The sequence below is a fragment of the Scophthalmus maximus genome, chromosome 13 (genome assembly GCF_022379125.1).
Source record: "Scophthalmus maximus strain ysfricsl-2021 chromosome 13, ASM2237912v1, whole genome shotgun sequence".
NCBI lineage: Eukaryota > Metazoa > Chordata > Actinopteri > Pleuronectiformes > Scophthalmidae > Scophthalmus > Scophthalmus maximus.
Window position 1 is genome coordinate 13,052,049 of NC_061527.1, and position 24,988 is coordinate 13,077,036.

A 24,988-nucleotide genomic window follows, 5' to 3' on the forward strand; every position below is an offset into this window, starting at 1 on the left:
TTGGTTGGTTCTGCAGAATATTAAAAACAAAACAGTTGGTCAATCAAATGGCTGCAAAAATGACCAAAATTAACTCAAAAACTTGTTTGATACAGTTTCTACAAAAAAAATTCAGATGATTTGCTGGTTCCGTTTATCATATCGCGATATTATTGCAAATGCAATTAATCGTTCAGCCCTAAATCTAATGTACTTAAGACTTTTCCCATTGCCTGCAGCACTCAATTTTCTGAACTGTTATTAAAAACATTCAATGTGGTATTAAAAAGGTTTTTGAAAGTGTTAGATTTAACTTGATGAAACCTGCAGAAACCTTGTAAAAGCACGGCTCACGAGAGATAATACCATCAATCGAGTGCAAGTGAAATAGGCCTGTGCATTTGCATCTATATTAACTGAAGATACTCACTCAGCAAAGCTTCTTGTGAATCATAACCTTTTGGAGAAGGTAAAAAAAAAAACCCAGATAGCTCACAGGAAGTTGCAGCCGTTACAAAATGAAAAAATGGTGAAAAGGAAGAAAAGAGTCAAGAGGCAGAGCGAGTTTTAAAAATAATTGTGGTTTATAAAACCCAGATATGACAGGATCACCAAAGTGTTTACAGAAATACAAATACCATCAGGAAAACCATCATAGAACAGTGTTATACACTCGACATGTACAAACTATGTCAAAGGGACTTGAGGGGGGACGATGGTTTGGACGGTGTAAGACATTTTCCTTCTTTCTTTATGTCTCTTGAAATTACATTTAGCCACAATGTATTTCCTCTACTATCTTTTTTTTTAGTATCTTATTAAAGTGGAACATCCATCTACCAAACTACAGGTACTATCACGTTCATCTAGATTAGAGCGAGGGTACAAACAACATCGAGGGAGGGCGAGCGGGAGGATGCACTCATATCAAGTACTTAAACATCATGGGAGTTTCAGCAAGCAGTAGACAAAAATTGGGGAACATGGCATGTCAGGGCTCATTACTATCAGCTCATTGAACACAAACTGTACAAAATAACCCTGTTTTTTTTTGTGTCCGCGTGTTCCACATACTGAATATCTGTTAAGAGACTCTGATCACTGCACGGAGAAGCATCTCAAAAATGCTTCCAGCGAGTAAATAACAATCCCGGATCTGTTTGAGCTGAACGAGAGAAGCTCGGGCAGATCTGGGATCAGTTGAACAGTATCTTGTTGTTGTGGGTGTTCGTCCTCTCTGGACTGGGGCCTGTTCCTGCGCCCTACTACAGTACGTCAAAGTGCTTCTGTCTGCATGGCAGTTCACAACAACGGATGTAATGTCCACAATATTTTTCATGCACGTTCACAAATGTACAAACAGGATTACAGCTTCAGGACACAGGAATTATGCCCCCCCCCCCCCAAACCCAACGCTGATGAAGCCTTGAAATAAGAAGGAATCGCCAACAAGAAACAACCAATCCCGTTCTCCATTTCTATGGATTATTTTTTATACAATCACACTTTCAACAGATTTACACATGAGAGAGCGCAGGATTCTCAACGAACGACCAAAAAGCTCCTCATCACGTAGAAAATACTGCTTGTCTTCGAGCAAAAAGATGGCAACATATGAAATCAATCATTGTCACAGTGGCTACAATGATTGCTAATATACACGTCGAATAAATTAAGATCTATGTACAAGGTAGAACAAAAAGCAGCATGCAGGCAAGACAACGGAGCCTTTTTACAAAACTATCTGCTGTAGTGTTGTGTTCTCTGACACAAGACAGAGTCGATGTGGGGTGTGTGTGTGTGTGTGTGTGTGTGTGTGTGTGTGTGTGTGTGTGTGTGTGTGTGTGTGTGTGTGTGTGTGTGTGTGTGTGTGTGTGTGTGTGTGTGTGTGTGTGTGTGTGTGTGTGTGTGTGTGTGTGTGATGTTTTATGTGTGTTAATAGTTATGGCATGTGTTCAGTGTATTCAAACAGACAGGGAAGCTGCCCATCTTCTAAAATCTAACAGATACAACATTTTACTTTCCAGCTTTCCAGTTCACTATTTGGCTCATCACACACAAACTTTTCAGTCCGTTAGCCGAGACAAGAAAAGATACAAAAACAGGAGGAGAAAAAAAGGGGCGTTTCTGTATTATACATTTGTAGCTCTCTGGGATTCATCTTGTGACCGAGCCACGGTGACTCAGTGCAGCCACGGGGAGGAAGAGTGGTGGAGCAGGAGACGAGAAAGTGAAACACAGAAGCCGGCAATAAAGCCGTTTCCCTAAAAGCCAGGGGGCCTTTCAACGGCAGCAGCAACACATTTTGAGATTATAACCAACAGCTCTTCAGATGTAGACTGGTGGTTTTATAATTAGACGTCAGATCAACAGCACATTTTCCTGGTCTTTACCAACAAATTCACTCTTGAAATTGTAAAGAAAAGAAGAATTGCTAGAATTAATGAGCCAACATGGAACATAAGAGTCAAACAAACAGTGATGCTGAATGTGGTGAAACCAGACTCTGGGTCCCTGATTCAGGAGCCCAGAGCCAGACAGGAGCTGTCAGGGTTTACAGATACTTACTGATTAAGGGCCCTCAGTGAGCTTATGCAGTGTTGCCAGATCTGACTGCCAACCACATCCCTATCATCATAAAAAAGTATTTCATTTTTCCATTTGAGATGTTGGATTCTCGTACATTCTGAGTACAACAAGAAAACTGAATTGAAAAAGGGGGCACATCTATTGAAATACAAATCCTGATTTTCCATTTAGGGAAATCCAACTAAATGGTCCAAAAATCTGGCAACACTGAGCTGTTTTGCAGAGGGCCCATAACATCGAGCAGAGTGACGCATCTTATCATTCTAATATACACAAACATTGACAGTAATAGTAATTCTTCTCATATTACTGGGAGCTCCTACAGTATACTCTTAAAAGAGGCTTTTGGGCCGGTTACCTTTGACTCACTGGGGCAGGTCGAATGGACAAAGCTACTATAGCTACAGACACATTCATAAAAACAAAGCTTTGGTAGTTAATGCAAAGAATAGCAAAGCACACACAATCGGCTGTAGCTCACAGGGCACTTCAAGACGACCTGTCACGATAAATGTGGTGATTCACAAGTCGTTTTTGCTTTAATTTGAGGTCGGGGGGAAATCGACTGACTGACAACAAGCCTATTAAAAGTTTGGCACAAGTATAACCAAGAAAAAACATTCCAAACGTTATAAAATACGTAATAACAATCATTGTGTGGATCCTCAAATTAGTCTCACTAGTATAAACGACACATGTAGAACTACTGAACAACTACAGTAGAGTAATAATGCACATCAAATATATTAAATATATTACAAAGCAACTTCACAGGCAAGAAATGTTTGAGTCAAAACATCCCTTTGTGTACAAGTAGGTTTTTTTTTCATGCGTTGTGTATTAAAATGCACTTTTCCTGCAAGTGCCTCTGCAAGGACTGTGATTGTACACTGACATTAATCCAACTCAGCAGAACAAAAGAGAAGAAGGAAAAAAAGATGGAGTATAAAAAGAATCAACGAGTGGAAACCGGTTGATTTGTTTTGATATGCTGTTATATGTGTAGAGTCCTTCCTCGGGTTTCTATGGATTAATATGAAGTCTTTTGATTGGCTTTGTCTTCTCCCTGTTGATCCTAGAGCAGTTAAAAAAGGCGTGTAAACAGTCGCGTGTACATCTACATGTGTAGATTCTAGGGGGGAAATAATCCAGAAAAAAAATCAAGGAAAATCTAGAGAAACAGAAATATCTCAAGGTAAACAACACATGCTAAAAAAGTCTATTAAAAAAAAGAAGAGAACAATCTCAGGGCAGTGTGGTCGGTGTTACCAGTTACGTGCAGAAGTTTGTCCCGTGACGTGCGTCCATCCGTCGCTGTGGCTTCAGCTCTCCTCTCAACTGTAGCAATATTACCATGTGTTTGTGCTTCAGCAGGTTTATCTGTGTGTGTGATGTGTGTTTTTCTACATTACAGTGTGTGTGTTCCTATACTTATAAAGACCAAGTGTACAGAAGGAATTAGAGATGAGGTAAATTCAGATTGACAGTCCTTGTTGGTTTAAAGGTTTAGGCTGAGGGGGGGTCAGGGGTCAGGGTCACTACACATAGACAGAACTATCAGGGAGAAGGGTTGAGGTTGGGTGTTAGCGAAAGGTCCATATAAGTATTGTGTGTGTGTGTGTGTGTGTGTGTGTGTGTGTGTGTGTGTGTGTGTGTGTGTGTGTGTGTGTGTGTGTGTGTGTGTGTGTGTGTGTGTGTGTGTGTGTGTGTGTGTGTGTGTGTGTGTGTGTGTGTGTGTGTGTGTGTGTGCGCGTGCGTGCGTGCGTGCGCGCTGATGTTGTGGACTCAGCTGAAGGCCTCATCATCCGTGTCCTCGATTAGCACCTTTGTGTCCTTTTTCGATCTAGAAAAAAAGGATTTGATATAGTTCGATAGTATGATCTTTATCAATAGTCATCTTTATCAATGAAAATGTTTTATTTATTATTATGTATCTATAGCTGTGATGTGTTCATATAGTAAAGCCACTTTTTGATTTTTTTATTCTAATTTTTTTTGAAAAATTTGAAAAAAATAGATTAACACAGAAGACAAAGGTAAAATCTCTTCCAGGTCATTGTTTTGTTAATATTCTCAGATTTTTTTCGTTGACTACAGTTTTTTGTAATATTTTCCCATCCTTTTTCAAATCAAATTCAAATAGAAATGTGTGGGTGTGTTCTTCCTTACTGCGAGGAGGACAGTAGGGGGCGTCGGAGCGACAGGCTGTAGGACCTCTTCCAGGTCTTTTTGCCCGAGCGGTTCCTGACGCCGTCCTCCTGGTCCATCATCTGCTCGAGGAGCGTCTGGTCGTCAGCATTGAGCGGCGCCACGGAGATATCCCTCACCGCACGGAACTCACCACAGTTGTTCAGGTGCTCGTTCTCCAGACGGAAGAAGTTCCACACAAAACGCCTGCGGAGAGGAGGTTGAAAAGGGGAAACAAGGGAGTTACTGTAGGTGTAAATGGCATTGTCTGGCTTGCAGCTACAGCAGCAGTATAATGGCTAGAGAAATGTGTCTGATGGCTAAGCATTTTGAAATTAATGATGGGGTGTGCACAGATTCTTCATCCTGTGGAGCAAATGTGAGTGCCAGTATGTGTGGGACAAAAAGGGAGCATGACCCGCACCTGAAGACCTCGAGAGGAGCGAGCACAGTGGCTACGATGTCGCCCACGGAGTGGATCTTGGTCATTGTGGTCAGAGAGATCTGGATCGTCCAGGCAAAACGCAGGATCACATCTTCTAAAATGGCACAGTAGTAGTAGGCCTGGAGGAGGAGATGAGATTGGGAAAGTTGTGATGGATAAGGTTCGTATAAGCGGCTAGGGAATGAATTATGCCAATGAGTGTCCTCACTAATATTGAAGCACATGTACATGTATGTGTATTTGTGTGCACGGTGTGCATCAGACTTCTGTCATTGAGGCTCTACCTTGTGGGGGTAAACTATTTCTTCTCTGAGGAAGGTGTTCTCTCCGGCGCCGCGGTCAAACAGGCCCCAGTCCATACGCAGATCCCAGATCAGCGTGTACAGGGAGCTGATGGTCGAGAACACGACCAGCAGGTAGAAGAACATGTCGGCGTCCGTGTGTCCTTGTTCTGAAGTAAACACACAAACACATCTGATGTCAGGTGACATTCTTTGAGTCGGTTACAAACATGTTTTCATGATTGTGTTCAGGTCTGTCATGCAAGGGAACATCTATATGTGTATCTTTAAAATGAATCTGTTATAAAGAATCTAGCATCCACAATGCAACTTGTCCAATAATACTTTGGCCACTAGAGGGAGCCCTCCAGTCGAGGATAAACTAGCTATGACTTACTGGATGTCCTGTGTGGGTAACTACTACATGAAGAATCTTAATTCCCACTAAAATCAAAACATTTTCCACAAAACACAATATGACATTATTAATTTACACTATTGCTGTAGTTCAGTGAAGGCAAAGGCTGAACTACAGCAATACAACTTGAAACAGTAGTGTCACCTATTGGCATTATAAAATGAATCAATCCAAATACTGCCACCTGTTTTAATAGGAGGATATTACTGAAATAATAACACAGGCTGAAATAATGTGTCCAGTACAGATGCTGTACACTTCAGTCACGTTGATTCAACCTCAGTGTTTAAAAAATAAGAAGATATATTTATCTGTGTACATCTTTTGGAGATAAAGTGTAAAGTATGTTGATTGATCAGTTGTTCAGTCTTAGAAACTGGGAATATATATTCGTATATGACTCCAGTATATTGTATTTGAATATATTGAATTAATCACTTCAGTTTTTTACAGTTTTCTATTCATACACAGACAATATTATATTATAATCAGTTAATCGACATGAACCAGCTTCGCTCTGTGAAAGCATGTTGGAGAGAAAGCGTTCTGCTTGTAATATCTAAACAAAGACTCGGCACTTGGCTCAGTAAATGTTGATGCTTCACAAAAAGGCGAGTACCTAAAGTACATGTACTGTACCTTGTGCTCTACCTCTCTTTCCAGGCTACAAATACAGCTTCCAGTTTAATTAAATAGTGACTAGATTCATTCCAGGCTCTCAGGTAACTTCTGCGTTTAACATCATTAGTCTGTTCATTACAGCATCCTGTTTACCACACCTCAATGGAAACAGACTTCATCAGTTATTTGCTGACCTGCCATCAGCTGATGAGTATTTTAATGTACTGCATAGCGTTCGCGTGTGTAATAAGCACATGCGGGATCGCCGCGAACGTGATTCGCCTGTTCCTCGAGCTCTATAAATCAGCGCCCGATGGCCAAACACAGTGTCTCAGACAGACACATACAGCAGCCACCAGACAGAGACCAGCCTCGCTCCCATTAGTCATAGTCACAGCTTCTCCCTGCTCCCAGCCAACGAGACGCCGGGGAGCAGAGCGCGGGGACATTTCTAACAGAGAATTACTGCTGCTGCTCTGTTAGCTGCGGCATCCATTGTGCTGGTTGCTTCCCCAGCTGAGCGATGGGATGGAAGGAGTCCCCGCGGCCACACTAAGACTCCCTTGCTGTAGATTAAACTTGGTCCTGGACAATGGACTCTTTTCACTGGAGAATATCCACTGGTGTGATTTCCCTCAGCTTGTGTTGAAGTATTTAACCCTGCAGTCTCTGTGAGGGTTGATGGTTTTTTCCCCACCAGGCTGGTTAACCACTGGACCATTAGGAGGTTAGACATGGTGAGATGGACATTGATCGGATCCTCGGTAGAGGCTCACACTGGTCACTGGCTGCTGTCACACACACACACACTCAACTGCTAAACTGCTAGTATGTCTCTCTCACTCTCTCACACACACACACACACACACACACACACACACACACACACACACACACACACACACACACACACACACACACACACACACACACACACACACACACACACACACACACACACACACACACACACACACACACACACACACACACACACACACACGGACTCTTGTTGTATAAACAGTATTTAAGATAGAGCACAGGTATTTACAACAAGAACAATCGGTCCCTGCTGTCATGAGTCATTTCTCATCTGGTGGCAACCATTACATTTAGCTACAATGTGCAGTTAATAGTTAATTTTTACTTCAATTAATTTTTACATGAAAACCATTTTGGGTAAGTTTTTAGCAGTTTCACCAGAGTCATTTCATCTACACCTTGGTGACACAGAATTGTGAAATTCTTAGCAGAACAACAAATTATATATTAGTATCCTCCTATAAAACATCAGTGCCTTGACTTTAAAGTCCAAGAAGGCTGAAAGCTGTAGAAATATATTGTCTATCAGAAGTTGTGTCTTACACTTACACTGGGTCAACTCAACTGTTAAGTTGCTCTCTGCTCCGACTCCTGAGGTAAATGGAACGCAGCGTATCTTCTGCAGCAGGAGTCTGTTTGGCCTCAGCAGGGGTGAATGAGAGTTCAGGCAGGTAGAGAAGGAGATTTGACTCAGAGCCGTTTCTTTTATCTCCACTGGTTTACGTGTGGGCCTGAAGGTGTGTCCGCGTGTGTGTGTGTGTGTCTGTGTGTGAGTGTGTTGCAATGCCTCTCCTGATAATGACCGAGGGGTCAGAACATGAAATGAAGTTATAAAAGCTGTCAACTCGAGGCTCATCTCTATTCCAGCAGAGTCCGGCAGACATGTGTTCAGCCCTGGGCTGGTAATTACACTCTCCTCTCCTCTCGCTGCGATTGTCTGTATTTTGATAAACCTGTGAATCACCACCACTTTCCTACCGATTCTCTTTTGTTTTCTCTGTTACTCTTTCTCTCCATCTCCCCTCTGACTTTGACCTCACCCTCTGTGCTCTATCAGCTCTGACTTTGCTGATTCCTTCACTGCAGCTTGACAGTCAACCTCTCACGGAGACCAGCAGGACTCGTGTTCCTCTTTGGTTTGGGGTTATTTGTAGCTGGAGTTTTTTAAATATTGATGTCACAGATAGAGGTCTTAAAACCATCCGTGCACTGACTTGACAGACACCCCTCCAAACAATATTTCTCTATCTATCAGATGGTTGTGCTATTCGCCTGTGCAATATCCTGTTCTCCTGACTTTGTCTGCCCATGAGATTATTCCTAGGGGTTAATTCAGCATTAGGCATCAGGGCTACATCTCTACGTAAAGTAAAGCCTGTATTGATCCTGAGTAAAGCATCTGCTTTACTGTTGTAAGGCCTCACACTGTATCTCACAGAGTTTTGGAAATTCTGCCTAAACCAGGAAATCCTCCTTCCTCTCTCTGGTTACAGGCCTCTGAGCATGTGTTGAGATTACAGTTTCATGACAATGTGCAATCGGTTAGTTTCTGCACTTTCTTTTCCAAAACTGCATCACAGTTTGACCCCAAAATACCAGAGCAAAGACATTGTGCTGTAATTGAACAGATATAGATCAGCAAAGGGGAAGTGCTGGACACTGAATACCACGCAGTACTCAGTCCATTAATTGTTTGTTGCATTTATGGTTTGAGCATTTTGCATTGCCAGAGCTTAATGTGGCCCGTTCCAGGAACGAGTGGAGGGTGGATTGGCAGTGAGGTCACACAGTAGCCACCACAGCTGTGATCGGGTTCTCAATGAAGGTGACACATACACACACACACACACACACACACACACACTGGGAGCTCTGCCAGAAACTGACTGATCAACCTGGTGGTGTGAACATGACACCAACCCGGCTGTCCTCTCTGGCAGATGCTGGGAAATGCAGGAAGACTGGGAATCATCTGTCCTCTGTACACTCAGGCTACAGGGAGTATCAGTGGTACAGGCTTTTTTCATACCTCTCTTTTGTACTTCTACTCTTTCGGAGGCTGTTAATGCATCATTTCCATATTTTGATGCGGGTTCAGTCTCTGTATCAATTCATCAAATGCTTTAAAATTTACCAGAACAATCATTTGTGCAGGACATACTTCAACAGGAAATAGCCTCGAACATCCATTCATAATCCACGTGTGTTTGTATGTGTGTGTGTGTGTGTGTGTGTGTGTGTGTCTCCTCCCATCCTCCTTCACTTAACCAGCGATCAGCCTCGGCCTCCATTATCATGCAGGATGAAAGACAGCTTCATACAGAATAACACATGAGGAGAGGCCATTAGTCGACGGGTCTACGAGCCTAAGACCAGAGGAGGTAGGAGGATATGATTTAATGGACGACTTTCCTCCCCAGCTAGAGGAAGAAAGGAGAAGCCTGTCCATCTGCGTGTCTGTGTCTGTCTCTCTCTCTTCCTGCTCCTTCAATATCAGATCACTGGCGGTCAGCTTCGGAAGCGAGCATATTGATTTGAATTCATATCGGAAAAGAATAAAGTCAAGCTGGGAAATAACATTTAGCGGTTCAAGAGGTTGAAGATGGAAGTTTCACAGCTGGCATTCTGCTGGCAAATAAATATATTAATTGGCATCTGATACGTGTTAAAGTATATGAAAAAAAAGCTTTGAAACGAGCTGTGCGGAGAAATGTCTGAGATGGAGGACTGAAATACAAAGGCTGACTACTGAAGGGATGTTTTTATTGCCTGGGTGCTGTGTCTTTGAACATGAAATCCTTTGTGATACAGCTTCTGAATCAGAATAATTGCAGGCTAATTGCGAAGCTGTCAGAGGGAGAGTGAGTTGACTTTTAATGCTTTCTCTCCTTTTTCTGCCTCTGCCTCACATTGAATGCCACATTGTGTCAGCAGAACCTTGTGGAGCCATGCTTGTGTTTGACAAACCTTTTCCATTTCCACCACAAAGCTCAAGGTCACCTTTGCTTTCTGAACACACACGTCTTAAAACAACGGCTCATCGGTGTTGTTGACAACAACACAGCAACACTCACATATCATTGCTTTAGTTTGTAGACGTTCAGGTTCTTACAGGCTTATTTTTTATCTATGATTCAAAGCTGTGATCTCACGGCACTGAAACGGACATGTGTTACTTTTTCTTCTCAGCTCATAGATACTTGTTGGGTTACACGACACATGAAACATGTCTTACCTCTGTGTGTGGCGTAGAGCGCGGCAAAGGTGACGACGAAGAAGGTGGTCGAGTATTTCCCAGCATTCACCAGGTGAGGGAAGGCCCTCTTGGTGTCACGGTAACGCCTCAGGCACTGGATGAAGCGGAACCAGGCGGGCAGGCACTGGATGATGGCGCGCAGACCGTATGAGTAGCTGTGGCAAACAAAGTCATTCGGGGCTAGAATAGAAAAGAAAAGTACAGGGACATGTTATAATCTCGTTCTCTTTCCCTCCACGTTATCCATCGTAACCTCCTCCCTCATCATTATGAAAGTCACATGGTGACCTCTGTGTGGCCACTCATTTCTGTTCCATTAGCTCCATGTTAATTGTCTGTGTGGAGGCCGAGGTGTCACTGTTGGTGGAGTCGACCGACGGCTATTAAAAGCTTGTTCACATCACTTTTCCTGACAGGAGACACTGTCAACTCTGTCACATTTACAACTGAAGGATTTATGTCTTCACATCATGATGAGATGCAACGGGTAAATAATTTATACTGTGATTACCATCAAATATTACATATTTAAGGTTCAACATTCAAATATCTATCTATCTATCTATATATATATATGTAATGTTTGTATTCCTTTTGTGTTTGTGTCGCAATTTATCATATTGTTTCGGTATTCCCACTTTATCACATGTTTTACCAGTGCATATTTCAGTTAGTAAAGTTTAGGTAAAATTTTGGTGCACACAAAGACAAAGTTTAAGATTAAGCCATTGTGAGCATGACTCTAATGTTGTCACCTTTAAACTCAGGCAGCAGTCCCTTGCTGTTGCTCCACTGCAGCTCAAAGATGTAGAAGCAGATGAGATACTCCAGGTCCATCAGAACAAACACCAGAGAGTTGAGCTGATCGGCCAGCCAGAAGTCCGCAAACTCCACGCGGTGGAACGGCGCCGTGAACACACGAAACTGGACAACAGCCAAAGAAAGATGGAAGGTTAGAGAAGGGACGGCGAAGGCTGAAGTTGATTTTGTAAAAATATTCATTCTAATCTCATCAAGCTCAATATTTAAAACTCAATAATAAAAACCAAGAAGGGTTCATGAAAAAAGTGTCTAAAAAATGTGTGGCGCTGACTTCTCTGCTACAAAATTTACCCCAGATGTTACAGTAAATCATGATTGTGTGTATGTTTTTTTCAGTGCAGTGACTGAGTTAGTCAACAATTAATTAGTGTGCAATCAGGGAACAAGCTTTATTAATGATCTGCAACACACAAAGGGATAACGCCTCCAGACTATCTTATCAGCACACCACAGGACACTAATGAGTCACTCTTTGTGTCCATGTTTATTGTGTGTCACTACACTCACTGGTGTAACAACACAAGCTCATGAATGGGCCTGGCAGTGTTTCGTGGCGCGCGTTGGCCTCTGCGGGCAAGTAATTTGGGATATGACTTTTGGCAGGAGCTCAGTTATTGACCACGTTCTGTAAAATGATACAACCCAGCTCAACTCTTTCCCTTTAGCCCTCAGGCTACATGTGACATTCAGGGGCGACTGCATGCCGCTCTCTCTCTCCCCATGTATAGTCTCAAGACGGGAAACCCACACACACTCTCCCTCCACTGCAAATGTCAAATATTGATCTTCCTTGTTTATTCTGACACACATCAGCTCATTGCATATTTCTCTAACCCGCCAATTAAAGTCTGTATTGATCGTGTGGCCATCTCACCCATATCTGCTCTTTGTCTCTCAAGGCTGAGCCAGCTGGACTCATATGGTTAGGTTTTCATTTCTAGAGCAAACACAAGTAATCCAGGTGCTACCTCTGCAGTTTGTCCTATAATGAAAATTTTGTCCTCTGTCTGGAGTTTATTGTCAGAGGACATTAGCACGCTTTGCATGGAAACATTTTGTAGCACTGTTCAGAAGAAAACAAACGTTTTCTTCAGTCTCCCCAGGAAATATCCTTAATCACTCATTGCTCATTCCACGAGACGAATCATGAAAACCAGCTCATATCAGCTCAAATTCTGTGCCTGTGGTTGTACAGGGCCATTTAAGATTGAGGCTGAGGTGATGATGAGGACTGGGAGGAGCTGTGAAGGACAAAGATACGAGCAGGGGGTCTGCTGCTGCTGCTGGGGGAGAGGCGAGGGAGGAGGAGGAGAGCTGAATTGTGTGGAGAAGAGGATGAAGAGGAGGAGGGACAGAGGAGCTCAGGGCATCAACATACTGATAGATCTATGCCCGTAATGATTGCACAGTCACAGCCTCCCCATCCCCTGAGACAACGCTGCATTCTATTATCCCTCAACCCTCCTGCCCTCTGTCTCTCTACACCCCCTCTCTCTCTTTCACGCACACACACACTTTAATATTTATTTATTTATAAAAGAGAAAAAGACAAGAAAAAGGAATATTATGTATGTGATAATAGAATTAATGTCCAGGATTAATAGTTTGAAAAGGGGTATTTTGTGGGTACTGTGCCTTCGTAGCCATGTGTTTTACCCAAATCCTAACCATAAAACCTGTCTTTACCTCATGATTCACGTTAATGGGACATTTTGTCCCTGTAAGGAAGACAAGAGTCCCCATGATGTAAACGGGTCCCCACAACATAAGTGATACCAAGACACCACCCACCCACACACCCACCCACCCACCCACACACACACACACACACACACACACACACACACACACACACACACACACACACACACACACACACACACACACACACACACACACACACACACACACACACACACACACACACACACACACACACACACACACACACACACACACACACACACACACACACAACACACACACACACACACACACACTCCCGCAGGCTGGTAGCACGGCTTAGACAAAGAACAGTAACATGGGAGGGTTTTGTACACAAAAGACTGATATCAGAATTTGTACATGTATTCGTCATGAGAGATATACGCACACACACGCACACACTGCATACTTATTTTGCGTTGCGTCAGTAGTATAATATGCTATAAAAAAAAGTCTAATAGCGCACACAAACTTATATTTAATTCTCTTTCTGCAACATTTTGTGTTGGTTAAAAAATGAATGCCTCACACGATTCGTTATCGCACAGATACGGAGTAGGGCAGACCAAACAAATCAATTACATTTAAGATACATACTGTAACCCCTCATATTTGAATGGATGATTAAGGGATGTTGGAACAAATTTCTTAATCTATGCTGCAAAAAGGCAATGTACACTTGGTTCATTTTGTCCAGTACAGTCCACCTAAAGCATTACTGACTCACAGTTGTCAACATGCAACATGTGTCTTGTCACTGTCAGTCACTGTAATTCTGTCACACGAAGCAAACTACAGCAGCAGGAGGATGAAAGAACTTGACTGACCAGCAGCTTGAGGAGCCAGAAACGTGATTTGTAGTAGCAGGTCTTGAAGGGGTTGATGAGGAAAAGCACCATGAAGCCATAAAGGATGAGAGGGTTGATCTGCATGGGGAGGTAAGTGTACTCTGAGTAGAGACAGGAGAGGATGCTGAGACACCACAACACGCCCATGAAACCAGCGATCTGTAACACAGAGAGGGAAAACACAACAGACTGACATCAGAAGAAAGCTCTTTTCACATATAATCACAAAGTAATCTGAATAATGCAGTGCTAATTATCTTATGTTTGTATATTTCCAAAGAATAACTAAAACCCTGTGGACTTCTGTGTGTCCTGTTTCTAGGGACTCTTGTCTCCCATTCCGCAGCAGAAATAATTGTCTCCATTTGTTTCTTCATTCTGACCTCAAACAGGTGTTGGTGTGAGAGGTTGTTGCGGGGATTGATCTCAAAGATGAGGACATGGTTGACTCCCGCCTGTCTCCATCCATAAGTGTTAATGCCCAACAGGAAGAGGAACTGGATCAACAGGAAACCGCCCCGATAGATCCGCACCAGGGGCCACATGTTCTCGTAGCGGATGAACACAACGCCTGATAAACCACAGTGGATTGTCACTTTTTGAATATGACACAGGAAAGCTCTGACATTCTGCTTGATAACAAATCTGAAGGAAAACAATAACGTAAGCCCCAACAGTCTACTCAAACTACAAGTTATCTCTGACACATTACAAATTGTGCAGGACTAACCAGGATATGAAAAATATATGAATCCAAACTTGTATGTGACTTACCAGTGAGAACAAAGGCGATGGCCAGAATGATGAAGAAGCCACAGTAGAGACCAACACGAAAGGTCGTCCAGGCCAAAGCAGGCTGAGTGAGGCGAAGAGGAATAAAGGAAAACATAATTAATACAGAAACCTCAAACTGAATACATTAACAAATTCACAGATGACATATACACTTATAGAATCCAGACATTTTAAAATTTCAGATAAAACAAAAACATGTAACTACTGGTTCAACATATTTGTTTTTACACATGTCTGTAGGGGAAATGGGAAATGGAGAGATCAATAGTCACATTATTTAAGTGAGTCAGTAATTAATGCAGTAAGAACAGTAGATATAACATAGGGGGGATTAAATGCAACCAGCCTCTATTATTTTATTAGTTTACATCCATGTTTGTCCAGACACGCATAATATATGTAGAGAAGCAATTAAGTGTATTTTTGTCATTACTGGGCATGTGAAACTTTGAGTTATGTCCAGAAATGTGTTTTGTGTGACTTGACCTTTGACCAAAATCTAATCATTCACCTGTGAGGTTAATTTTTCTGCTTAATTTAAAGAGATTCCCTGAAAGCATTACTGAGCTTCTGCGTTCACAAGAATGAAATGGACAGACATACGAATGATGGCGAATGATGAACATGCCTGAATGTACACTATGTGCGGTCAGACAGACTGACAATACCAAAACACAACGCCTTCAGCCACCTTTGTTTCCGCCGATGATCCTTGCTGGGATATTCTCACACTCAGATACCAAATTTGTTCCTTAATAATTTACTATTGTGTGGACTTGGGAGTGATTTATGTGGTAACTATATGTATATATATATACTTACACACACTCATTTATTAATCAAATAACATTAACTGAAGGTTGATATGATTGAGCTATTCACTCCTCTGCATTTGCAAGCTGTACTTGCACACGGCACTTTGCTTGAGAAGCTAGTGTTGAGAGAAACAAATCGTGGATATTAAGAGATATCACTAAGCGATAGTATCTAGCATGGGCAGCATATCTGACCTGAGCTGCCCCCAGTGGAGGAACTCTCAATCTCTTCATGGCCTTCTGACGATCTCCGCCCTCCAGTTCTGTGGTGACCAGGGTCTGGACGCACGGACAACAACACACAAAAGCTCTCAGTTGTCTGGTTTTATGAACAGTATGCATTTAGTTGTCCACCAGTATCATTGTCTTACAGTGTGTGTGTGTGTGCGCGCGCGTGTGTGTGTACATGTGAGCAAGCACCTCTGTCTCAGAAATGAGCTGTGTGATCTTTTTGCAGGTGTAGAAAGGCGCCACCTCCACGTGAACCACACGCCAGTCGGCCCCGCGAGGAGTGTCCAGGATCTTGTCATGTTTCTTCAGGATCTTACGGAAACCAGTGAAGTTCAGGTTCTGTGAATGGCAACAAAGAAACCCATGCAAGAATGTACCGTTAGGGCAGACTGCTTTTTTGTGTCAACTGACAATGCCTGCGGTAAAGGTTAGAAGTAAGTGTGGGGACTTTTTGGTTAATAAAACACTCCCCAAGATGTACGAGTGTGTGGTGTGTGCAGAGACCTGGTAGTTCTGGAGCAGGATGAGGCTGAGGTAGAACTCGCTGAAGGCAAGCTTCAAGTCCTTGATGTTGTGGTGCTTGCAGCGCTCCTCCTGCGACAGGTGGAACATGGTCTTTCGTTTGCGCAGGCCGGGCGGTGCGTTGCTCTCGCGCTGAGCATCCAGTGAAGACTGAAGCTCATTCTGCAACGTGGCAAAACGTCTCTGGGCTTCAGCAAGTTTTTCTACAGGGAAGCAAGACCAGAATATGAGTAAAAGGTTTTTGAATGTTTTCTTATTAAGGGAAGCATTTGCATACTGCGTAAGATTCAAACATGTTGATGAAGCCTTACGTGGAAGCTGTGCAATTGAAGCCTTCTTTTTACCACTGGAGATCTAAATGAATATTCTTATTCAGCAGTTATATTATTTTTAGTCAGTAACCCAGTGACTTCATGTGTTGGTGCTAATGATGCATAGAATTCAGTATCATTTTCAAAAATACATGACAAAAAAGTGAGATATGAATTGATAACACCAATGAAAAGAACAATAATAAGGTTGACAGCATTAATTAGCAGAGTTATAACTTATTAATCAAATAGTCCCTCATTCTGTCAGACTGTGTTTCAGAGTGTTTCGGTAGCCTGAGTGAGGGAGGAAAGAAGATTCCTGTCTGACAAACTGCTGCTAAGAGAAGTCTTCAGTTTGACATCGATGATCGTGGTTAAGGTTACAGGTTTCTGTAGCTACAAGCTACAAAGAATGTGATGACAAAAAAAGCTTTTTCTCTCTTCTCCTCTCCTCTCCTCTTCTGGTGTTTGTTCCAGGAAGCAGAAACATGGAGACTAATAGGCTGAGCTGACATGAGGAACCATTATGCGGGTCAGACATAGGTTAATACAACCACAGTAAGAGACAAAGAGGGAAGAGGAGGGAATCGCACAGGACCTGGGCAGTAACCTGCATTCCATTAACTCATTAACTTCTCTTGCACTTCCTACCTTCATTTTTCGACAGAGATCAGCGGCCATTCTTACATTAAGTTTTTTTTCAGTTCATTCACCGTTCTCCTTTTCCCCATTTCCTCTTCTTCTTGTTATGTGCATTGTAAAAAAAAACCCTCTTGAGATTAAACTCTTGACAAAGCTCCAAACACAAGTACAGATTTATTGACACTTTGCAAGAAGGATTTTTGAGTCCAAATAAAAATAGCATTTAGTGGCAGATTTCTTTAGGCCATCAGTCTTTGGTTTAGCAGGTATTTATTACAGGGTATAACATAAAATGATTTTATAACCCCTAACACATTGTGGCTATTAACTGATCACTAATGTCATTATTTGCAAAAGGTATAATGCCTATTTAAACAGACTAAAGTGCTGTACAGGTCAATAAACAATACAATTGACTAAAAGGGAATTCTCATTTATAATAATAGTAATAATAATTATTATTTTTATTTAGTATGTGGTTACTTCTTGTTTTGGGAAACTTGCTTTCTGTGACTTGCAACTTCTTCCAGCTGCAGTAGAAACCATTAAACTAACAGACTCGGAGTCACACTAGGCCAACTCATATTTTCTTGCAGTGCTGTACGTGACAGCAGTCTGATAACAAAATAAATCTCTGACCTGGCTTGGAGTTTACTGCCAGACCGACAGTCTGGAGAAATGAGGCTGCAGAGTCATAAACTGAGAAAGCCGTCAGTGGTGATGTGGAGGGCTGAGCAGTGACTTTCACGCTTTGTTGCTTCCGCACACACACACCCACGCACATATTTCCATATATCACACTACCTGCCTAGTGCCGTGGCTCTGCTTTGACATCTAAATTCACCGTGATCCCTCACCTGGCCTCTGGGAGAACAATGCTTGGATGAACACATGGCAACAGCAGGAGGCGTGAGAAACTCAGGACCCCTACGTATTCAGATCAAATCTGAGGATCTGGAAGTGCAGTGTCACTTTACAGCAGAGGACGTGGTTGGACAGTTAATGTGTGTGGGGTTAATGAATCTGAAAGGAAGAGGTGTCGGTGGTTTAGACTTTCGCTGACGTGGGTTTAATGTGCTTCCTTAGCTTTCAGTGAAAGGATGTATTGTTGAACCAGTAGTCTGCAAAAAACTTCTACTTGGTGTGTGTATAACCTGTGCTGATGAAAGTGTTTCTCAACAGGCTAGATTTCAGCGCAGCACAGCGGAATGGCTTTGAAAGGTCAAAGACCCCTTTCAGAGAGAGGAACAGATGGAAAAAAGCTTTGTGGAGGAAAAGTGTCTTATGTAAAGTCAGCACAAACCACACACACTCACACACACACACACATCTGATAAAGCTGATGGGCGGGCATATCTTTGTTATTTCTTGCTTCACCCTCCCATGTGTGGAGGATAAACAAGACACCTGAGCGCAGGAGGGAGACGCTGATGTTTACATGCACAACATTCAACTTACTCCTCCGGTCTGCTGAGGAGACAGTGACTCACCCACTGTAACTGTGAGTGTGATGCAGCTATGCTGTCGACATTAGCATGTCACAAGTAGCATGGATCAGAAGACAGAATCAGAAATACATAATTGATCTATGTGGGAAATTGGGTTTCGAGTATGTAAAACTATGGGCATTCCGTGCATTATACTACTATATATACAGTATATGTATACAGTTATAGTGTTTATTACACAACAGGGAAGTTATTGTTTTGTTCTGTTGTACTCTGTTCTTATCTTCGCCCTTCAGTATTCACATACTTTATTCAAATAAATATAATTAGTGGATGCAAAAATCAATAGCCCAAAACTATTACAGTTATTTAGATTTTAATATTGCCAAAAAAGGCTACTTGACCCTCTTGTTACAGCCTAATCAGTCCTACACAAATAAAGTATATTGTCACTAGCTGCCGTACATAATGGCCTTCTAAAAATGACATGGCCTCTACAGCAGCGAACTGTAAGCTTCTTGCATATGACACAACAAAAAAAAACCTGAAGAGGTTCAAAGTTTTCCTCAGTATTTCAATCTCATGCTAACAAGGTCTGCAATTATCTATCCCCTGTTTATCTGCAGCTCTACTCAACCCTTGCTGCCAGCAATATATGTCATTGTTTCTGACTGGAACAATCTTGCCAGTCGGCCTTGGCCCTCTGTTGACCCAGAGAACCCGCAGTTTCACACACAACCTCTAGAGGAAGCACTGTCACTCTTCAGATACAGTACGCAAACTCCCCCCTGGAGCTGAAGTTCAAGACCAGACGGCCGAATACCAGAATATATCAGGGCTTCCGTCTCATGTTACGTTGCACACATACTCCCTCACTACCTGAAATACACACAGGGAGGCCTGCTCGCCGTAACAAGATGAGACAAAATGTTATTTAGCACTGAAATGGGCAACATGTTTCTCCTTAACTCAGTACAGAGGGACACAACTGCAGAACAACCTATCACCGACTCTTAATCAGTGGTTGAATAAGTAGTTATATTGTCATAAGGCAATCAATCACGCTCCATGAAAGTTATTAAATGGTGTTGATATTGCCTTCTTTTTTGTCTGAGATGATTGATTAGCAGAGTCAATACGAAAGGTCCTCCCACAATCACAACGCAGCTGATTCAGTAATTTGATCTGAAACTTATGGGACTATGATTTGATATTGATCATCTCGGTTTTACTGGAATGAAAAAGTACCTGAATAGAATGTGTTGATCTTCAGGAGCTCCTTCTCACAGGTCTGGAAAAACCTCTCCTCAAACTTGGCGTAGTATCTCTTCACTGTGTCTTCATCTGTGACTGTGGGAAAAAAAAAAAACAGAGACAGAAAGGATGAGTATCTTTTTGCAGCACATGAAAAAAAAGAAGAAGCATTGTTACACAGTTATATTCTTGGTCTTCCCACACTTTTCTGTGATTCCCATTCATAAAGTCACACAAGCTCACACCTCATGTGGTTTATATTGTTGTGAGAGGCGCTGACGGATGAAGCCGTGTCAAAACTATCTCTGGCCCTGCTGTCGGTTGCTTTCTATCGTGTTTACTAGATCGAGCTAAGGCACCTTAACCAACTATCCCAGTCATTTTTTAAAAACTTATTTCTGTTGGTGCGTCCCTGTTGTGTGTGTGACTGTACTGTAGCAAACCAAATCCATTCAAAGATACAATTAGATCAATGGCTTCCTTCCATCTCTTCTGTCTGACAAAGTCCTGTATGTCTTTTTCAGGACCAGACAATTAAATCAGCATTGAAGCTCTCTCTCAAATAATCCTCTGCTTCATTCACAGCAGGCTATGAAAAACAATGTGACAGTAATAACAACTCTAGCAACAAGTATAACGACAGGAACAACAAATCTAATATAGAACCCGACGAGACCAGATGCATTGATCAAATATCATCAGCGATTCACCTACAGCATGCACCTTTCACATTATTTCCATAAATATTCGTCATTCTTAACATTTAGACCTGCGGCATCACCAGCACCTGGATGTCAAATGGAGATTAATTCCAAGCAGCATCAAGAGAGATGTGGATTTTTCTGGATAATGGTTATATCGTGTGAGAGCCAACAGTGTTATCGCCTCATAAACACTAGCTGCTATAAAGAGTCAACCCTGGTTGCAAACGGGTAGATGGAGAAGCTTTCTATTCAACAAGGTAATAAGAAAGAGATGCCCCAGGCGGCAGCCTGTCGATATCATTGCTCTTTTCACACACACACACACAAACACACACACATTTACAGCAGGGGTGTGTACGCCTGGCATAGAAATGTAGAAAGATGTCCAACAGCTTTACAAGGAAAATAAATGAGAAACTTCTTTCAAAGCTATCAAGGTAATTACAAGTTAATTAAACAGCATTCTGCAGGTGAAAATACTGTACGGCCTCAAGTATCCCTGAAAAGAATGAATCATGTGGAGCATGAGAAAACTATGAGAACTGCTGCAAAATATCCTTCACTCCATGTTAGTGAAAATCCTTCAGTGTCTCAAAGTAGTGCTCATTAAACATCCAAAACAAGATCATTACAGTAACGACAAAAACAAGAGCAAACGTCAACTCAGGATGAACAGTGACTTTGTCAGGGATAAAGATGTGAAAGCCAGAGAACAAAGAAGCAGAGCTGTAGACGGTGGTACAGATTGAGTACAAGGACTAAAAAATAGTTTAAGTAAAGAACAGGTACAATGAGAAAGAAGACGATGTATATACTACATACACTGGGGATACTGGGACTAAGGACCAATTACTGTATCTGTTTGACAACGTCACCTGCATGTTGGACCACTTAATGGAGACAGCAAGGAAGATAATGATGAACAAGGGCTATGAAAAAGCAACTATGTGAGTAGGAAGGAAAAAGAAATGAGAACGGAGGAGGAAAACATTCATCTAGTGAAATGTAGACGAACGAAGGAGAAAGAGAAACAGAAGAGGAAGCAGATGGTCTCTAGTCTGCCCTAACGGTTCAGCCCAACCGCAACAGTTCAGCTGCAGTCAAAGTTCTTTCAGCCCAACAACTAGGGATGCAACGATTCTGCAAACCAGAACTAAACCGCCGTCCAAAGTGTCATATCATGATCCACTATGATGAGACATTGTTACCTATAACCCACCGCCACCACAGCAAGTGTAGCCTGTTAAACACTTATTACTTTACTAATGTAACAAAACATTTTTTTTTTCATTTAAAAATACACATTCTTTAAAAGTTAAGCTGTATGTTTTTTAATACACATTATACCTAATGCAACAATTTTGATCCAGTCATGATTGAGTGATCAAGTTAGGCATGTTTAATTAGCTCAAACTGCTTTTTCCCCCCCAACCTAAAAAACGTAAAAATATATAAACAAGGTATGAAGCAAACTCCTGTTACATCCACGCAGAGCTCAGCCACCACAGCAGCTTCCAGCTGCCAGGCTGCCTGCTGCGGATGGATGGATGGAGGGATGGCGGTCTGTATGGAGGGGATGCATGCTTGAACTGCTGACCAATCGTCTGGCTAACAGGCCAGCTGAATGACGGAGCACCAGGCTAGTCAGACGGAATGACTAATGGTTCACTACCTTGAGTTAGATCTGCAGGCGAGCACCAGAATTTGTAATTCAAAAATAAAAGGTTACGCTGCCAGTGAACACTTTGATGGTGACAAAGAGTTGCAGGAGGAAACGCAGGAAGCATTCAATGAACTGCGGCTGATTTAACGTATGGTTTATATGCAGCAAACATTAGGTTTGAATAAATCAGATTACTATGAGAAATTAGTTTGATTAATTCTAAGTTTTCTTCTACAAGCAACATGTGAAAGTGTGGTATGTCATTTGAACTGCTGAACAGAGCAGCGAGTATTAGTTGATTCATTTATTAGTTGATTGCAAAAAGAAAATAAACTGCAATGACAATTAATCAATCAACAGAGAATCAGCAGATTAAGTGATAATGAAATACTACTGTTAAAACCACCAGAAAAAATTGCATCGATATTTTGGAAATACCAGGTGGTATTTGGGAAAAAACACTTGCCATTTGCCATATTACATTTCTTTTTTCTGTTCTGTTTTCATTATGATCAATCAGTAAATGAAATGACCTTTCCTAGCACTGGATACTGACTAAGAGAGTGGGTGTGTTGGTGGGGGTGGAGTTGAGCTGGATGAAAGTGGAGATGTGAGGGCAGTGTGCAGGTGGATGAGGGGTTGTGAAATGGTTCTGCACCCCCGCCTCTTTGTTTCCTGCTGACCTGGTGAACTGCTCGACACACCAGCGTAGGTGCATCTGCTGCATATCCACATATCAGTCAATACGCACTAATGCTTATTGTTCATACATTTGTTCATACATTTGTGTGATGTGTGAGAACAAAGGCAGAGTCAGTCATCCGAGCAGTTTTTGTACTGCGGCTCCACCAACACATTCTGTCATCTATCTGCGCCTCGCTCTGGTACAGACCTCATCCTCATCCAGCATTAGCACATGGACATCATTAGCATCCCATGATTACATCATCTCAACTCTTCATCTGAGCGGAAAAACAGTGAGTATATGCAATGAAACCTAATTACGGAAAAAGATATCTGTGGTCTGTATCTGTAATTTAATCTATGGTGCCAGTGTTCACGTTAATCTGACATCTTCTCTTTCAGCTACACAGTATGGGTTCTCATTATCACGTGTCTGCGTAGATGATAAAAGAGATGTCTTCCCGGAGTCTTACAGCGTTCACCAAAGGGATTCGAAGGTAGACAAGAGTTTGGACATCAGGGTAAATTAGAGCTAAAATAGAGTATTCTCCTAAATCAACAAATGGGTTTACTATTAGAATATTCATGCAAATCTGACAAATGTAAATGTCCTACTATCATCATTTTATTTTTATATAAACAGTAAAGGGAGGTATATTTGGTGAGTGTATATCTATAAACGGTTTGCTTTGGACAGAACCTAATTCCTGACTTCATATACCTGAACAAACAGCACCTGGAGGATCCTTATTTTTACAAAATATGTGCAGTTATGTGTATGTGTCAAAATACTTATTTCTGTTATGTCTTTCTGCAGGGACTGTATTTAGTTTTTTTCACTTCAAAAAAGAAAGAAGGTATTTACCAAACACTGGCATATACATGTGAAGAATTTGAAGGAATTTAATAAAAGGTATCAAATGCACCGTGTCATAATGAATTCTTGAGTTATGGCCAAACACTTGTTTTATGAGGTCACAGTGACATTGACCCTTCTTCTTTGACCTCCAGATTTTTATCAACTCATATTCCACTAGAACTAGATTTTTTTTTACATGGAAAACATGAATCGTCTTTAGTTAATTCAGCATCAACAACTAAATTGAAACCAGTGATAGATGCAGGGGCATCGTGGATTCCAGGGGGGATCGTGTTCCAGATAATGACATACTTTGGCGCAACATGCTATGAGAAGAGTTGCTCCAGTGTACTGTGGTATGTTGTGTTCATTCATTGGCTTCACTTCTTCAGACAAAGAACTGTGCTGGTAGCAAGAAAAACAACTCTTGACCCGCAGTATTCCCATGGCGGCTTGTAGCAGGCAGAATCCCCTCCCTCCACTAACCCCTTCGTCTGTAGATTGTATAAATAAATGATGAGACAGCTTCCCCCAGAACCCTACTACTCTAACCCCCAAAACCCTACACACACTCTCACACACACACACACACACACACACACACACACACACACACACACACACACACACACACACACACACACACACACACACACACACACACACACACACACACACACACACACACACACACACACACACACACAACTTCTTATATTCTCATTCAGCCATTCTATGACGCGACCCCATAAAACCAGCACATAAATCCTTCATGGAGACCCTCTAACTTACTGACAGTGAGAAGGATTGAGAGCCGTCAACAGCCATCACAAACACTCTGTCCACTCCCACTCACTACTCAGAACTGCTTTAGGTCTTCTTCTTTTTTTGCAAGTAAAGATTTTGTAGTTAAGCTTTGAATTTGGGTTTTTATTTGATTATAATATTTTTATTATGTGCTGCTATATCACCTGTTTCATCCTAAAAAAAAAACTGTTGGCAGTGAGTTAGGAGAGTCAATCAGGGTGAAAAGGTGCTGAGAAGAGGGGAAGCCACTGTTTTAAGAG

General features: G+C 41.9%; 1 protein-coding gene across 2 annotated transcripts in view; it reads right to left on the reverse strand.

The window, feature by feature from the left end:
* Positions 1-541: 541 nt before the first annotated feature.
* Positions 542-24,988, reverse strand: part of xpr1a (xenotropic and polytropic retrovirus receptor 1a) — a 63,165-nt gene continuing 38,718 nt past the window's right edge. For both annotated transcript variants that reach the window (XM_047336998.1, XM_035646512.2), the window contains exons 4-16: positions 20,006-20,107; positions 16,339-16,559; positions 16,024-16,173; positions 15,799-15,882; positions 14,768-14,849; positions 14,377-14,564; positions 13,973-14,152; positions 11,354-11,522; positions 10,578-10,778; positions 5,485-5,651; positions 5,180-5,319; positions 4,738-4,962; positions 542-4,411 (exon numbers count right to left, since the gene is read on the reverse strand). In XM_047336998.1, coding sequence (XP_047192954.1) covers positions 4,354-4,411; positions 4,738-4,962; positions 5,180-5,319; positions 5,485-5,651; positions 10,578-10,778; positions 11,354-11,522; positions 13,973-14,152; positions 14,377-14,564; positions 14,768-14,849; positions 15,799-15,882; positions 16,024-16,173; positions 16,339-16,559; positions 20,006-20,107 — 1,967 coding nt within the window. In that variant the 3' untranslated portion in view covers positions 542-4,353. The remainder of the gene's footprint in view (positions 4,412-4,737; positions 4,963-5,179; positions 5,320-5,484; positions 5,652-10,577; positions 10,779-11,353; positions 11,523-13,972; positions 14,153-14,376; positions 14,565-14,767; positions 14,850-15,798; positions 15,883-16,023; positions 16,174-16,338; positions 16,560-20,005; positions 20,108-24,988) is intronic.